Below are 18,725 nucleotides of genomic sequence, written 5' to 3'. Positions count from 1 at the left end.
TGTTGATATCTTGATTTGACTTGAACATCTATAAATTCTAAACTAAAACGAATTAAAACTGCTGAATAGTGATGGGATTGGAAAGCAAACTATATTTTTGGCATGTATTGAGAATCGATTTTTATAAATGTCAAGTGAATGAATGAATGAATCCTGCCTTACAAAAGGCACAACAACATATCCAAAAACTCAAGTTGTGATCCTCACCAAATTTGTACATCAAATCCCGTGTGTGCTTTTTTTCTTCTTCTTTTTTTTTTTCTTCTTTTTTCGTTTCTGTTGTACTTTTTTTTCTCTCTCTCGTTTATATATACACCTTCCAGCTGAACATCAGATTTTGGCATAAAACATTGGCCAAATACTTGCTTTATCTGGTCTGTCCAACAACGTCAGAAAGAAGCGTTTGTACGTGGTGATGGTGTCTGACATAAACAATCAGGCAAAGGATTTGCATAAAATGATTCCTCTGAGCGAAATCTGTCCAAGCCCTTTGTTCCAGAAATGGGCCCTTTTCTCTTCCTCAAGAAACCAAGCCTACACAACACACAACAAATGAAAAATCAAATAAATAGTTTTTCCCTTTGATAAGGGTATATTGAAAATTCAGAACAATGCCTCAAAAACCTTTATTTATTCCTAAGGAAAAGTGATGACGATTCCCAGACAATAGACATTAAATTCTGTCAAGCTAGTAATCACAACTATTATTGGCTAATATTACTGGACCTATAAAGCTTCAGATCAAGCTTTGCATCGCAGACTGAAGTCAATAGTGCGCCAGGTGCATTACATATTTGCTTCAAATTCACGCACCTCGACATAGAGGGAAATAATTTTTTGTATTCTTTTATACGAAATAGTTGTTTTATGCTACATAAGATAGTTGTTTTATGTTGCATACTTATAAAATCTTGTACTTATTTTTTCATTTTAAAATAAAAATAAAAATTGTGAAGCTGCAACTTTGTTTCACTCATATAAAATACCTATTTTATGTGACATAACATTAATAACTCTATTCCTTTATTATTCACAAGCACCATTAGTTAGCACCTTTCTTTTTATGTTTTTCAAAACTCCCATATTAATACAACATCAACATTGATTTCATCCTCAACTAACTGGGCTGATAGTTGATGAATTCATATAAAAGTAAGAATCGATTTAAAAAATAAATAATAAAACTAATACATAAATATATACAATAACAAAAAAAAGTAATATAAATATAGAAAATTTAAAAATATAGTTTTCTGTTTTTCAGAGAGAGAGGAGAAAAAGCAAAAGAAAAGCTAAGCCACTAGGATTAATCTAGTGGTGAAGGACTTGAGTAGGTTGTATTATGTTCAATTCTCAATTGTATTAAAAAAAAATAATAATAAAAGCTAACAGCACAAATTATTAGTTAATTTCAAAAAAATTCTTTTTTTTCAAATATACTCTCAAAATAATTACTTTCAAACAAAATTTTAAGTTACTTTTTTTCTCCCCATATCTCATATGTTTACACTCTCAAATTAATTCCATAAAAAAATTCTTTTTACATTAAAATATGTTCTTTCTCCTAATATTTTAACCTCTACATTCTTGTGTATTAAATTAGAGCACACTATCTTCAGCGCTCTCTCTCTCTCTCTCTCTCTCTCTCTCTTTTTGGTAAATATTTTACTCTATAACTAATGACACTTGTCATTCTTTTGAATTAATTATGCATATCCTTTTTATAATTTTAAATTTTTTCTCTTCTAATATATAACTTTTAGATTATTCCATTTATACATGATACAATCCCTTATAAATTTTAAACTTGTGTTGAATACTTTTTCCTATATTTTATACTTTTTAAACTTTATTTAAATCTAAAATACTAGGGTCATAATAAATTGGAGATGGGAAGAGTCAATGATAAAAACATATAAGGATCTTCAAGTTATCTAACTGAAAATAAAAATAGAAAAGTTCGAAAAAATTCTTATGATTTTGTTTTGAATCATTTATATCTTTATTTTATTTTTTTATCACTTACTTTCCTATAATTTTTTTTTAATCCAAACTCATTCTTAACACTACTATAAATTTAACTAATCCTCCTATTTTACCATTATTAGAAAGAAATGGAAGAAAGTTTACCAAAAAATAAAATGAAAAAAAATAATACCAAATATATTGAAAACTTACAACACTTACATAAAAAAAATAAAAAAAAACGTTTATATTGGTTCCTATTTAATCTTCCTACTCTTACTACCTTTATATTACCATAAGATTAAGTTTAAATCAATGGTCTCAAATATAATAATATTTTTATTTTGTTTCTCTTTCCTTATTTTTCTCAACTAATTATAACTTTTGTTTTCCGTATAAATCTTTGGTATTATTGTTGTACCTAGATTCAGTGTGCATTTCAATGAGAACATTACACATCAGAGGAAAGAGAAAATTTTTGACAAAAATAAATAAATTTTAACTGACATGTAATATTTTCATTAGTGAGATGCACTGAATCTTTAGTACAACAATAGTATCAAAGATTTATTCTTTGTTTCTCTCTTTCAACCATTGATTTAAATTTAATCTAACAGATAAAAAGATGGAAATAGACTAAATATGTTTAAATCAAGAAAAAAATAGACGAGAACAAAATAATAGAAAAAAAAAAGAAACGTGGAAAACTTACAACCTTAATAGAAAAGACTAAAAAAAAAAAAATGAAAATAGTCTTAATAAATAAAAAAGAAAAAATAAGATAAAAAAGAAATCAGTATTATAAGTTTCCAGTGTATTTGGCCTTTTTGGTATCTCAGTTTATTCTTTTCTTTTTGGTTTAGATATTTTTTTTTTCTTCTATTTTCATTTTTGTCATTTTTAGTCTTTTCTATTATTGCAAAAGAAATAGGAAAAATAATAAGACCAAAAAATAAGACAAACAAGAAATAGAAGAAAAAAAATAGTTTATAAGTTTCGAACATATTTGATCTTTTTTATTTATTTATACATATTATGTTTTATTTTTTCTTTTATTTCTTATTTTTTGTTAAGAACAATTTAACCTAAAATCTTAAGCTAATGGGTGAGAGCTTCTTTAGTGATTTATATTATACTGTGACATACTCCCTCACAAAAGAGCTCATTAATAATTTTATATAACTCCTAACATTTTCTTTCAATCTATTTTCTTCCTTTTGATTTTGATTAAAATTATTTTCATTTTTTTTACTTTTAGTTTTATATGTTACAATTGTAAGTTTTCAATATATTTGGTTTTATTTTTTCTTGTATTTTTTTCATACTCGGTTTATTTTCTATTTTTTTATTTAGACATATTTAGTCTTTTTATTTATTTTTTACTTTTAGTCTTTTATGTAAAAGTCATAAGTTTTGAACATATTTGATCTTATTTTTCATTTTTATCCTCGGTTTATTTTCTTCTTTTAAGAAAGGTAAAATGGACAAATTCATTGAGTTTCTAACAATGTTAAAAGGATGAGTTTAGATGGAAAAAAACCATAGAGGAAAATGATTCAAAGCAAAATCACATAAGAGATTTTTGAACTTTTCCCAATAAAAATAGAGGAAAGTTATACTTATAATTTATTTTTGTTTACAACATCTTACAATCATATTTTAATCAAACCTCTTACAATCATATCTTAATCATTGATTTTCGTCAATCAATGGTTATTATTTCACAAATTAAACTCATTAATTAACTAGTAATTTGCAATAAATAATAACCGTTGTTTGACGGAAATCAATGATTAAATTATGATTATAAAAGATTGTAAACGAAAATAAGTTATAAGTATAACCTTCCTCGGTAAAAATATAAATATAAATATATTTGTATATATATATATATATATATAAACATAAAAAACAGACATACCTAACAACCATAAAATTACTTAACATATACATTAATGCTTCTCCAATCACATACCGTCTTTTGTGGAGATCAATAATTGTATTTGATAGTTTTTCCCCCTCAGTCATTGATCCGTTTGCAAGTTTATCAAACAGACGAACAAGAGCTTTCCTGATTAAAATAAGCGAGGGCATACAAAAACAGAACAGCTCCGTAATGATGAACTGGGAAGGGTAATATTACCAAAATTTAAAAAAGATAAATAAAAACTTGATTTGCTTATGAAAAGAGAGAGAACCTTACCTATCTGGAGATATTGTTCTTCCACTCCCAAGAAAACGACGATGGCCTTCAACAGCCCTTGCCATGTTTCCAGGGTAAGAATGCAAAAACACATCACTTTCAACCGATACAATATAGTCAAGAGCAGCCATTTGAGATGAATGCTTAGAAAAGGGTTCAAGCTCCTCAATGGATGCCAACTTTTCCTGAAATTAATCATATCATAGGTTGGTTAATCAACATGGCATCAATGCATTTTCAGCTGACTGCTATTGAAGAAGAGACATTCAAAATACTAAGACTTTATCAAACTTCATTTATTTTTATTTTTTATGTAAAAAAAAAAAAAAGTTCAAAAAATGCTTTATCAACTTCACCAACATACTATCAACAATGTATTGTAAAATCTTACCTTGCTCATTAACAATGGATAGCGGGATTGGAGTTCAGTCATATGGGAGTCACCCCCATATATCTCCCCAGCAGCAATATATATTGGAGTCTTTGATGGGTATCCAAGAGCAGTGAGAAAAATTCCAACTTCCTTTGGAGTTAATGGACAAAACCCTTTGGACCTCTCTTCTATGGGATCAATGTGCTTTCTTCTCCAATAAGTAGTATTCTGTCTAAAAGTTTGGTACATGATAGTAATTTTCAAACATAAGATATCAGGAAAAGAAAGGAGATTCAACTAATCATTTTAAAGCACCAATACCTAATAATCCGTAGCTCCTCAGCCTCGGATTTAGCTAAATCATGTGTGCACCCACTAAATGCAAGCATATCCTTCTCATAACGTAAATGTAATGCAATATAAGGACCAAATGACCTCATCCTCTCCACCAACATCTACAAGAACCCAAAAAGTATTAATGGACAGAGTAGGAGAAAGCAAACAAAGAAGCAAATAAGAGTTAACATCTAGTTATATACTTTTCCCATTTGTTCAATGCGAGAAGAGAAACGAAGAGCTTCATAACAAGCACGGCAGCGAAGCTTTTGAATATCTGGAGGTAGATTGTTATTTGCTAGCCGAGAATCAGATTTGGAAGCTTTAATAACCTTGAGGTTATCAATAATAAGATGATTGCACAATATGTTAGAAATTAAGGTAAATAAATGAATAATAGCATAACAAATGTATATACCAACAGATTTCAACCAGACTACATACTTTGAATCTATCCCAGATGGCAGCAATCTCTTTCTCGTAGTAATCCATACCAGACCAGCTTGTGAATGACTTGAAGATTCTGGTTGCGTTAACCAGTTTTTGGGGAAGCTTCTTAATGATTTTTACATCATTAGCTAGAGAACTAATGAACCACTCTTCATCAAAGATATCAGAGAAAATGCTGCAAATCAAACAAAAGACTATAAAATCCAAAAAGAGTGAACTATAATATACAAATTAGAACTCAAACAGAATTTAAAAGTTACCTAGAATCTTGCCAAAATGATCTTTTATCAAGTTTTGGAATTACAAGAGTGGCATTTATGATACGAGCTATGGCTACCATATCACATATCTGTAGTAAGGGAAACAAATTTTCAGCTTCTAGTATACGAAGATGGAGAACATCCAAAAGTGACAAATGTAATAATCCATGGTCTTCTCTAAATTCTAGATTTTGTGGTCAATCAATTATTTTAGCCAACTATTGTGTTTTGTCTTCTTGGCAACTAAACTTAACAGGAAGAACTTTCTAACATCTAACAACAATCAAATAAGAAAGTTAAAAATTCAACATGGAATAAGCTGAATTTAAAACTAAAATGTTTCAAATCAGAGCGATTTAAAGAGAAAAAAATCTGACCCCAGCACGCATTTGGTTGAGCCCACCATTTGTTTGAACTAAAAGGTAACCTCGTGATTCCGCAGGAGCTGAATAAACATGAAATACTAGAATTAAGCACCCAAAAAAAATCACACTTTCAACTTGCAATGTAAGCTCAAGTTTCTTACTTGTGTAATTAGCAGTAGGCTTGGTACAGGGTAGAAACCCACTATTTGGTGGAGGCTTCCACAGTTTCTCATAATCTGAATCCCCTCTTGAATCATGTAACTGCCAAAACTAAGAGAGTTGAGACACAAAAGATGCATAATTGCTGTGCATAATTTAAAATATATTTACCAAGATAAATGACACCCCAACATAGCTAACAAACACTAAAAGTCTAAAACTAAATAAAACAAGAAGTCTAAGTCATATAACAATTAGTAACTAAGTCAAATAAGCAAGTGGGAATGTGTGAGATTTATCCCTCTGCTTTATATTATTGCATTTTTTTTTTCTCAAAAAGAAAAATATAGAAAGTTATTGGGATAACTGCCCAGTGCATTTCGTTTCTTAGTCACATTCTCAGCATCTAAATAGAGAGATCAAAAATCAATTCTAAGGTAGTATTGATTTGAAAAAACAGAACCTCGGGAGCAGAAAGTCGATCCATGGATAAATGGGGAGGAGCGAGTTCTTGAGTCCAGCTTTGCCGGTCATGAAACTGTCAAATTTTGAAATAGACAAATAAATAGATAAAACAAGCAAATGGATTTTGATTTTTGATCATTAAGCTATCAAGTATCAACCGAAATATCAAAATTCAAAAAAAAAAAAATTCGATAAAAAGCATAAACCAAATTGTACAAACTCCCACACTTTCTATATTTGTATGCACCAATGACAATCTTCATCAAGTCAACAATACACTGAATATTGAAGCTTTTCAGAAAGATCGCAAAACTGACTCATTGTTTGTATACGCAATTGCATAAAAAGGAAAAATAAATAAATAAATAATAGAATCTGGTGCACAGAAAATACAGTTGGAGATGATCAAGGAATATCCCGGAATCCCCGGAAGTAACAATGAGAACCCTAAAGACGTTTTTTTTTTCTTTTTCTTTCTGTCTGCAACAAAAGAAGAAGAAGAAAAAAAAAAACAGAGAGAAAGAGAAAGAAGACAAACCGTGGTGATCTTGTCATTGAACTTGTGATCATTGGGGGAAGTGGATAAGTGTACATGAACAAAGAAGAGAGACGTTACAGCTATTGAGCATATGGTTGCACCGAGGAACCTTCTCAGTTTTCCCAATGAAACCGTCCTACGCTTCTGCATTGCTCCTCTCTCACCTTGACCCGCATTCATTTCACCAAAGTTGATGCCTTTTCTCTCTGCACTCATCCACGAAAACCCAAACAAAACATTATTAAAATAATAATAATAATAATAATAAACTGTGTACTAGGTTTGTATATGTGTGTGTGAGAACCTCGGACTCTCGGGGTGTTCATGTCTTGCGCTGAACGAGCAGCAGAAATTAAAAAAACGGTGCTGTTTACTGTTTGGTTTTGGCTTTTTCTCAATGTCGGTTTTTCCAGATTTTTTTGTTATAACTAACGTCATCTATCCTCCAACATAGTCAATCTTATTTAAACCCAAGTTTTTATCAATGTTGATTTTTTCAAATTTTTATTCTCTATTATGGGCCATTTTAGATTTTAGACTTATCACGTGATTGATTACTGTTCAATCAATTTAAAATCAATTATTAAGAAATGGGAAAAAAAATTTATCTACTTTTAATTTCAAATAAGAGCGATAAGGCTAAAATCTTTTAGATGATAAATATAATATTTCCCCTTTGTTATTATCAATTTTATCATATACGGAGCTTGCAACTATTGTTATTGTTTCTATCCTTAAAATTGTGTTAGCTCAGTTTGTTTTTGGGCTATGCCCCACGTTGTGTACTAAAAAGAAATAAAAATTACTTCCGTGATTCGATTTCATAACTAATTCTATACCTCATTTTTTGGAGATCTTGTGTGGGTCCCACCTTTTTCTTCATCTCTCTCCCACTCTGCTTTTCTGTTTTGTTTTATTGTTTTTAGATAAACTCAATTTTTAGATTATTGTAATCTTATTCTTTTATTTTTTTGGTGTGGATAATCTTATTCTTTTTAACTCGGTATAGATGAAATTGAAGTGGAATGATAAATCAACAAAATTTGTAAGTTGTGAAATGCCAATGAAATCACTATATTATTTACTGAGGCACATAAGTATTATTTTTCAAACCAAAATAACTAAGCATATTGAATTAGATTTAATAACAAATACTAAGTACAATGATAACTGAAGCGTATTTTTTATGTGAAAAAAAAAATCCAAATCTTAAATAGTATAATTATCGAAAAGACTTTTTATCTGCGACACTACTCGATGATTCAAGATTTCAAATTTGGCATATATATATAATCCCAGATGATTCTATTTTATCGACGAATCCTAACTAATTAATCGCAAAAACTTGTGTATGTTGTCCTTCGAATCTTAACCATTTCTTAAATAAATTCCAAATTTAATTTTTGTATACAATGAAGTAAGATATAATAACGTTGTATGACTTCAATGAACTTCGCCGTTATTAGTGTAAATATCAAAACAAGGCTCATACTTAAAAGATTGCATTAATCAATAGGTAACGGAGATTTTTATTTCGTTATTTAATAAATGTCTTGAGCACTTTTAGGATAGCATTGATCCCATTGATTTGGAATTAACTGACTTTGCAGAATTATAGCAAATTAAACGTCAGCAACAACAAAAGGACAAAAAACAAGGAATAATGACGCGGTAGATAATAGGATATAAGATCAACGATTTCTTTATAAAGAAATTTTAAAAAAGTTTTCATACGATGATATAAAAACATACTCACACGCAACAGACGTGTGGTTATTAGTAGTGCCTGTTTGGATCCTCTTATTTTTAAGTTAGAAGTTACTTATAAGCATAAGTTAGTCCAAACAGATTTTGAAAAAAGCTCTTATAATAAAAAGTTCTTTTTTTATAATGAAGAAAAAAACTGAAAATTAAAAGCTTTTAGGAGGAGCTTTTTTTTAAGCTCTTATCTGTTTTTCTTGAATTGTGTGTTTTTTTTTAAAATAAAGAGTTATAAAAATAGAGAAAGATAAATTTCTTAAAATATATACTTTTAATTAATTTTTAAGTTAAAAATTTTATATGATTACCAAATAACTTTTAACCTCTTTTTTTAAACTTTAGCTTATAAATAACTTCTAGCTTTAGATGTCATGTCATTGTACTTGTTACCATGCAACAACAAAAAAAAGTGGCTGATAGAAAGAAAGAACCATCCAAGCTGTGAATAGGTAGCTACGGAGGATTATTTTTGGGAAGAAGACAAAAATTTTAAGTCCTGATCTCATTTTGGATTTACAAGCTTACGTCTTCAAATATCGTCGAAGACAATAGCCCCTTGCCTTGGTCCTCTATAGTCCCTATCTTTCATCTTTGTCTTCTCACATCTTACACAGTCACATCCCTCACAAGAGATGGCCCCCTACAAATCTCAGGCCCATGTCATAGTTTCAAGTGAAATTCGTATATAGAGTAAATTTAATGAAAAAATATTAATTGAATTGGGTTCCAGTTTGTTAAAACTAACAATTTTTATGTTAAAAACACAATTTTTTTTTGGGGGGGATGTTCTTTAATGGATGAGACTAATGTCTTTTGTGACATAGAGCGTAAAGAATTTTGTCACCTGTCTCAAGTTATTTCACCCAACAATCATTGATAATCACTGCGCACTATCAATGAACGTGTAGCCAAGTGTTGACAATATTAGGAAATTTTTGGATCTTTAGCCTCTTATTTATTTATAAAGATTATTTTCATAGGCTTAACCTTTAAATCTTCTGGTTGATATGAAATCTGTCTTGATTGGAATAGGAATTTTATCACTTGATTCTCTCAGATTACATGATTTGATATTCTCATTATATGATTGTGATATTCTCGCCCAATCTTATTAGTAACAGGATTGTTAGGATATGGATTCAGTACTAGTAACAAGATTGTTAAGATATGAATTCAGTCCATAACAAATTCATTCCTTGATCACATCACGCCTTTATTCATTAGACAATTAACAACAGTATATCGAATTAAGTTTTACTTTTTAAAACCAAATTAAGTGTGATTTAAGGGGAATGTTATACTTACAACCTATTTTCTTTACAACCATATATCTTAACCGTTGATTTCTGTCAATCAACGGTTAAGATTTTTGCAAATTAAATTTATTAATTAATTATTAAATCACAATAAATGATAACCGTTGATTGGCGAAAATCAACGATTAAGATATATGGTTGTAAGAGGTTGTAAAGAAAATAGGTTGTAAGTATTATCTTCCCCGTGATTTTAAATATGTTACAACAATTTAAATTACACTTAATTTGAACTAATATGGTTAATTATCTAACCGATATTCCAATTGCACTAAAAACTGCCTAAAATGCATAATTGAAGCAATTGAACGCATCTTTGCTTCTTCATTCCATATCTATAATCATTCAAGTTAACTAATTTTATATAAATAAAAAAATGTTATTATAACATTTTATTCCTTACATTATCAAAAACTATAAGAACGTGTTATATAAATAAAAAAATGTTATTATAACATTTTATTCCTTACATTATCAAAAACTATAAGAACGTGTGTGCGTGTATATATATATATATATATATATATATATATATAAGCTTTAATGTTTCTAAAGTGAATGTAAATAAGTTATCTACATTCGCTCTCAAAACGACGTCATTTTGGGTTTAAAAATTAAAAAATTATAATGAAAAAGGCTATTATAACCCTGAAATAAATTATAATTACAAAAATACCTTGATTTTCGTCTCAAAATGACGTCATTTTGGACTCACTGTAGATAAGTTATCTACATTGACTGTAGAAAAAGCGAACCCACATATATATATATATATATGAGAAAAACATTTCTCAAGCATCTTGAGATAAAATTATCTGAAGCAGCTATATATATATGGGCTTATCGTTTCTCAAGATGCTTCAGATAATTTTATCTCTGACTACTAAATCATAACCGTACAAATATTGATTAATGGTAATAAAGAAAGAAAAGGGGAATCATAATCATTCAAAGATGAATCTATTAATATAAGGAAATAAATAAACAAAACGACATAGTTTTGGGGTAGCCAGAGATAAACTTATCTCAAGTTGTCGGAAAAATATTTTTTTTTTCTCTCTCTCTATATGTATATATATATATATATATATATATATATATATATATATATATATATATATATATATGAGGAAAGTTATACTTACAATTTTTTTTACAACCTTTTACAACCATATCTTAACACAGTTGATTTCCGTCAATCAACGGTTATCATTTATTGTGAATTAATAATTAATTAATGAATTTAATTTGCAAAAATTATAACTGTTGATTGGCAGAAATCAACGGTATTAAGTTATGATTGTAAGAGGTTGTAAAAAAAAATTGTAAGTATAACCTTTCTATATATATATATATATATTTGACAAACAAGTGATATTGATATAGATTCTTTTTATTTAATAATATATATTGTTAGAGATATATAAAACTATTAACGTAATCTCACAGCTTAAGTTTTTGAGTTGAATTTGTTCTTTACATGATATCAAAACTTTGGTATCACGAGTTCGATTCTCACCACTCTCATTTAATTAATAATTAATTATTTTTGTGGAGTTTCTTAACACATGTAGGTTAGGCCGGTGAAGAACCACTTCAACTCAAAATCTTAAGGTGGACTTTTTTAATGATTTATATCATTCTCTAACACACTCCCTCATACAAGAGCATTTTGGGCTTAAAGCGTGAATTATTGCATAGGCCCAATTTTTGATTTACCTTACTCTTATTTAATTTCACTTGAAAGTGGGGCTGTGAGAATTGAACTTGTGACCTTGTGGTCACTTAAGTTCTGATACTATGTAAAGAACTATTTCAATCCAAAATTTTAAGGTGTTAGGTGAGGGTCTTTTTAACGATTTATATTATTCTCTAATATTGTGTCGTGTCCACCCTTCAAGTTCAATGAGCTTTAATGTGAGTGGACGTGTTACATATATATAAAATTATTAATATAATCTCGTCTAACAACTTAAAACTTTTTGGTTGAATTAATTCTTTAGATGTATAATAGGAAATAGCTAGGAGTAAACTTGTTCGGTCAGATGTGTTATTTCATCCTTAAATGGACGTAATATAAACCATGATCTTACATTTTTTTTTTAAATAAATAGAGAAACAAAATTTTAAAGAGAGTTTATTTTCTATTATTTTGTACATTCTTCTACACTAATATGATTGGTCTGTTTGATGAGATTATTCAATATGAAAGTGTCTCCACAAGAATAGAGATAATTAATTCTATCTTAAGAGACAATTGTCCATGATTCTTGGACACTATAGAGAGGGTATAATTATCTTAAGGATGCAGTATCTAACACTAGGCTCAAATTTTCTTATATTGCATTCATATGTTTCCGTTTTGTACATTTTAAATTTGTGTTATTGCATGTTTTGATTTCTTGTGTGTATTTTATGATATTGTGAATATTGTTAAAATGATTTCTCTAACACAAATTATACCCTCTCAATGATTTTAATTTTCTAACAATTAAATCAGTAGCTTCTATCATGATTCACTTGACAAATTATTTTTTAAAAGTAAGCGAATTTCATTCCATGGAGAAATCGATGAAGTTAAAAAAAATCGTGACAAATTAATTTTTACAAAAGCGATTTTCATTAATTTTGTATTTGTGTAAGAGACCAAATTCTATACTACCAAGCATGTGGATTGATTAATAAGAAATTGTTCAGTTTAATTAATAAGAAATTGTGCAGCTATATTAAAAATTAACAAAAATCACTAAACAGGTGGAGAAATATAAAAAAAAAATCCATTAGTAGTATATTATATCACATAATAAAATTAAATGGACTGATCGTAGTATTGCACTATGCAGTTTAGCAAATTTGCGCGGACAAACTTAGTGAAATTAAGTAACTGTTAATTAAGTTGTGAATATATATAGATACATGAAATAAAAACAAGTCGTTAATTAACTTCAGGCAAGATGACAAATCAATTTTTTAAAATGCTGTCTTAAGAAAATAATGGGCTGCGTTTTCTTAGATTAGTGAGTGTAATTTAAGCAGCAATTCCATTTGTGAATAATATGATAAACTCTAAATTACTCTAAGAATAATTTTTTCAATTGTTAATATTTTATTTAAAATAAATGAAATAATAATTTCCAATCCCACTAAGTTAAGTCTCATTAACATTCTCTTATTTGTCACTGCAGTTGGGTGATACGGAGGCACTAAAATATAATCATTGGCGGATTCATCGATAACATTACTTACTCTGCGTAGTCTGATACGATCACATGCAGCAAGGGAACCAAATAGGATAAACAACACATTCAAAAGGCTCGTGTTCATGTACGTCGCAGACGCAGTTCTTACTTTGTTATTCGAATTTCGAAAGGTGGGTCCTCCAAATTCTTAAGGCGACATGATGATGTGTTCCCTGCTCCATCTCTATGAAAATGTAAGGAACGGGAGGTAAGAGTAGCGGATTTAGAAAAAAAATATTATATCCGCATATTTAGTTGTGAGGATTGGGGGACAGTGTTCTTGACAATTGTTTTTATAAAAAAAATGTAAATCAACGTTTAAACCCGTTCATAATCTAGTTACTTCTATATCAAGTTGCAGGTAATAGTTTGATCAATTATTTTTTCTTAGATCTTATCAATCCTCCAAAAAAAAATATATGAGAATATACTCCGGTACATCTATACATAATCATTCTATTTTATAGTGGTGAATAAAAAAGTCAACACTACTTATACAGAAGGCAAGCAAAATCACAGTGAAGACCTCGTCTCTAGATATTAAGTTATTTGAGAATGTCAGACCTGCAATCAAATGATGAAGAGAGCATGAGAATAGATACGTGACAGAGAAAGAAGAATAAGTTTTCTCTCTAATCAATTTGCATTGCTACGTTGTTAACTAATATAAGAATAAGTTTTCTCTTTAATCATTTTCGTACGTTGCTAACTAATATAAGAATAAATATCTTTTTTCGTCCCTAACAAAAAAATCCGGTCTCCACTTTAGTCCATTATAAACAAAAATTAGTCACCTGGTCCAATGAAATTCAAAGTGGACCAATTTTGGTTTTTTTGATGGACTAATGTAGGTCTTTTTTGAATTTGTGAGAGACCACAATTTTAACTAAATTGATTCACTTTAAATTTTTTAGGGACCTCGAGACTAATTTTTTTTTGTAAGGAATTAAAATGGGACCATGTTTTTTGCTAGGGACTTAAAAGGGTATTTACTTCTAATATATATATTGAACCAAGAGACAAATAAGGACCTGCAACCAAGAAAAAAAGCTGAAATAAAAATTTTTATGTCCGCACTTGCGGCTCGCAAGTGAGTCCGCCACTGGGAGGAAATATAACAAATTTTATTTTACAGCTAATAAATTAAAAAAGAAGAAGAATAGAATTGTATATATATATATGGGGAAAATATTTATCTTTTTAAATGACACAACTTATATCCTTTCACTCTCACAAAAAGGTGAGACCCATACCTTTGTTTTTTTGTCAACTCTCTCTACTCCTTTATCTATCTCTTTCTCTCTCTTAAAATGACACATCTTTACATCCTTAAAAATGACACATACTTATCCCTATATATATATATATATATATATATGGGGAAGGTTATACTTACAACCTATTTTCGTTTATAATCTCTTATAACTATATCTTGATCGTTGATTTCTGCCAATCAACGATTATCATTTATTGCAAATTAATAATTAATTAATAAATTTAATTTGCGAATATCTTAACCGTTGATTGACAGAAATCAACGGTAAAAATATAGTTGTAAGATGTTGTAAACAAAAATAGATTGTAAGTATATATAACTTTCCCCTATATATTTATATAATTATATGAGAGAGTGAAAAAAGTATACTTATAATTTTACTTTTTTATAACTTCTTACCAGCATTTTATTATTTTATTATTGAAAAAGTGTTTGTATTTTTAAATAACATAACTTATATTATTTCACTCTCGCAAAGAGGTGTGATCCACATCTTTACTTTCTTTATTCACTCTTTCTCTGTATAATATATCTTTTTTTTCTAATTTAAAATGACAAAATTTTATGTCCTTTAAAATAATATATATTTTTATCATTTTATTATTGTTGATTTAATTTTAATTGAACGATAAAATAAATGATTATGGTATAACCTCCTTTTTTTGGGTGACGTCATGAGGAATGAAATACGTACGGGATTGTAATGCTGGGAAGGAAAAATTTAATATGTTCCCCGAATTTATGGTCTTTAAGTAAGAATACAACATTTTTATTAATTTTTATTTTTATTTTTTTCTCTCTTCAATTTTTTTTCCTTTTTCTCTCCTCCCTCCCATCAAATCAAAAGTGCTCCGGATGCGGGAGCACTAAATTCCTACTCGCTGGGAAGATGCAATAATAGATGATAAATTAATAACAAAGTAAAAGGATGTGTGAGCACGTGACGGTAACTTTTATTTTCCTTTGTCCGTAGTATTTTGATTTTTTTTTATATGAAAGCAAAATTTATTTTAGCTCTTAAAAATTATATTATTTATCTTTTTTAAATTATTAATCAAATTCAAAAATATTTAATTCCATTATAGAAATTATTAAAGTTTGATATAAATTAACTGGTATTATTTGGTTCGTATATGTATAATTTTGTGTTTTTTACTGTTGATTTTTTCTAATATCACTTTACACCGTGTTTTATAGGTAAGCGTAAGGTGGTTAACGGGTCGAGCCGAGCTGAGCTTTGGTCTTAAAAGGTTTTGTGTTTAAATGTTTCAGTCTGACCAAGCCTGTTAGCTGTTATAAATATAACTATCGGCCTCTGGCCTGAATTATTTATAAAAATTAAAAATCTTGTTTAGCCTTTTAGCCTGTTTAAAAAAAATAAGACAACAAAAATTTATCCAAACAAAATATACAATCAATAATCCTAGTAATTTCATAAATATTCATAAATTCAATTTATATTCAAACAACATAATATAGAACAAAATCATTCAAAAAGTCTGTTTAACCAATAAAATGGGGTGAAATGGATTGAGGAGAAAGAGATGACTATTACAAGTAGTATAAAAAATAAAAAAAAATATACTAGGCCAGCGCGAGAGGCTTTAAGGCCGAGCTTTTGAATTGGAGCCTAAGACCTTTTTATTAAACGAGCTTTTATAAAAGTTCAAGCATGTACCAACAACCAATTTTAAATATGTAAATTCACACGTTCACTGGCAAAAACAAAAGCCTATGTTATCAAAACAAAAAAACAAAAGCCTATGGTTTATTTAGCATCCCTAGGTAAGCGCGTAAGGCATCAGATACATCCGCTAAAATAAGCGTGGCATTCATTTTCCCCGAGACAGTTATTCCCGAAGGAGAAAACTTTTCACTACTCCGGATAGGTATAAAAGGGGAAAGTTTTTGGAATTTAAACGAAATTATAAAGAAAAGCATAAGTTCAAATTAAAAAAATAATAATAAAAGGGAATTACCGAATTCCCTTTATATTAAAGAAATTTCGTTTGCAAATAAAATTTTACATCATTCGTCACATTTCATGGAATGAAATAAACTAAACCAAAATAAAACTTATATCTTTTCCACAAAATATGTAAATGTTATTATTTTGTTCTTTTTTTTTTAAATTGTTAGCATAATTCCACAATTAGGTAACATTTCATTAAATTAATCTTTCATTGTTAAGTTAAGAAAATTAGCATATTTTAGTTTTGATTTAGAAACTAATTTATGACACTGTCAAATAACTAAATTAATGATATTTTATATTATCAAGAAATTAAATTAAGGTTAAAAATAGTTGAATTATTAAAGCGCCAACAATTTATAATTTTAACAGATTAAATTAAAGATAATTTAAAAAAATAAAAATAATAAAATTTATATTCTTAATGATTCTTGTAAAATGGTTGGCTCAAGTCTGATGTTCTGTACTCTATCCCTATGAACCTATCCCCTCTCTAAGAAGCCTAGTCTTAGGCCTCAGTCTTGGTAGAAATTCCACTGAAAGTAAAATAAAATAAAATAAAAAAACCCCTTCCTAACGTGTATCACGTGTGTCTCATTTTACAATTTTTCCACCTTATTTCTTTGAACAAAAGTAAGTTCCTTAAAATTTTCGATAATGAGTTTTTTTTGGAAAAACAAAAATTAAAATACGAACTATTTTGTAATTTTTTTAAAAATTTATTTCCACTTTTAAAATATTAACCTGATTTCTGTTGAAAATCGATAATCATACAAATCGCAAACGAAAAGAGAAAGAATAGATAAGAGATCTATCCTGCTTCACTCAATATAAGCTACGTCCAGCTTGTCTGTATTATATTCACTTCACCGTCACTCGTTACAAGTAGGATTAGAAAACCCTAACAGTAGCTATTCATAGGCCCAAGCCCAAATTACTAAAAAAATTACAATAAATCAGAGACCCATAACAATACCTTTACAAGATCCCAAATCAGTACCTTTACAAGATCTAGTTGTCTTTTTGCTGACCCCGACGACTAGAGCTCTTATCAGCATACGAAGTATGAGCCATACCCAACAATTCTAAAAAAAATATATATCAAGAAAAGATGTGGAATTTAAAAATCAAATTAAAACAAATCATCATGCCATTGTCTGATGGTCGTCGTCCTAATGATATGTAGATGTAGACTCTTCCATCGTTCAAACACCAAATAATAATAATAAAGTTTGATGATGCTAAGTAGTCGGTATGATATATGCATCAATAAGAAACGCTGTCGTTATCTAAATATTTGGGTTGGAACTGGAATTATTGCATCGGCAATTTAAGTAGGTACAACTAAGTCAGTGTGTAGCATTTTGGTCGATAATGCAGGGGAAGCCGCCAATAAGCGATCAACAGAACTTGGATTTTGGCGAATAATGTGAAAGTGATGCGCACGATAAGTAGATGGGGGCAAAAACAGCCACCAACTAAGCACTTCAATATCATTTGTCCCCGTGGAATGGAATATGGATCGTGGGTTGCACATTATTAACAACTCAAACGTACGTTCCCGTGCACTTAAAAATTCCACGCTGTGTGATCATCATGGAAAAATGGAAATTAGTATTTGTAAATTGTAATATGTTACGGTCTTATATTGATTATGTTGGCAATTAGTATGAAGTTTATAAGTCCCGGGGTACTTCTAATTTTTTAGGTATAACCTTAAGGTTTGTAATATTTGGTGCTCTCGTTAATAGTTAGACACTTAAACCACAAAAGGATTACTTGATATGTGGGTGAAGTCATCAAAAAGAGAAAAAAGCTATCACTGGATTAAAGTGAAAGTAATAAATAATGTTAGCTCACGTCAAAAAATTCAGTTAGTACCAAAATTGCATCATTTCTTAAAATTCAACCAGTGCCAAAACTGTACCACAGTGTTTAAAGAAAATTTGGACCGTTTTTGTAAACTAGCCATTGCCAAGGCCATAATTGGTTTCAACATGGCTCTGCCACTAATAACTGACATGTTGGGCAATCTGAATTGAAGGTAGAT

The 18,725-nt window shown here is 29.0% G+C and overlaps 1 protein-coding gene across 1 annotated transcript; it reads right to left on the bottom strand.

Annotated features, from left to right (window-relative positions):
• Window positions 1–389: 389 nt before the first annotated feature.
• Window positions 390–7,330, bottom strand: LOC133298153 (O-fucosyltransferase 7-like). The gene is made up of 12 exons (XM_061497396.1): window positions 7,115–7,330; window positions 6,575–6,649; window positions 6,114–6,213; window positions 5,965–6,032; window positions 5,588–5,676; window positions 5,322–5,502; window positions 5,081–5,209; window positions 4,863–4,996; window positions 4,560–4,773; window positions 4,169–4,353; window positions 3,941–4,036; window positions 390–534 (listed from the first exon to the last, which is right to left on the bottom strand). Exons 1-12 carry the CDS (start codon window positions 7,328–7,330, stop codon window positions 390–392), a joined length of 1,632 nt encoding a protein of 543 aa, XP_061353380.1.
• Between the last annotated feature and the right edge of the window lie 11,395 nt (window positions 7,331–18,725).

This window comes from Gastrolobium bilobum, unplaced genomic scaffold, assembly GCF_033153095.1.
Source record: "Gastrolobium bilobum isolate Gb01-03AN ecotype WA unplaced genomic scaffold, APGP_CSIRO_Gbil_v1 utg30227, whole genome shotgun sequence".
In the NCBI taxonomy this organism is placed as follows: Eukaryota; Viridiplantae; Streptophyta; class Magnoliopsida; order Fabales; family Fabaceae; genus Gastrolobium; species Gastrolobium bilobum.
This window is presented reverse-complemented; position numbering and strand designations above follow the sequence as displayed.

Coding starts and splice junctions, on each gene's coding strand:
- LOC133298153 (XM_061497396.1), bottom strand. CDS start 7,330: ATGAGTGCAGAGAGAAAAGGCATCAACTTTGGTGAAATGAATGCGGGT. Junction 6,033..6,113: donor GCCTACTGCTAATTACACAA/GTAAGAAACTTG, acceptor ATGTTTATTCAG/CTCCTGCGGAATCACGAGGT. Junction 535..3,940: donor ATTGATCTCCACAAAAGACG/GTATGTGATTGG, acceptor TGTGTTGTGTAG/GCTTGGTTTCTTGAGGAAGA.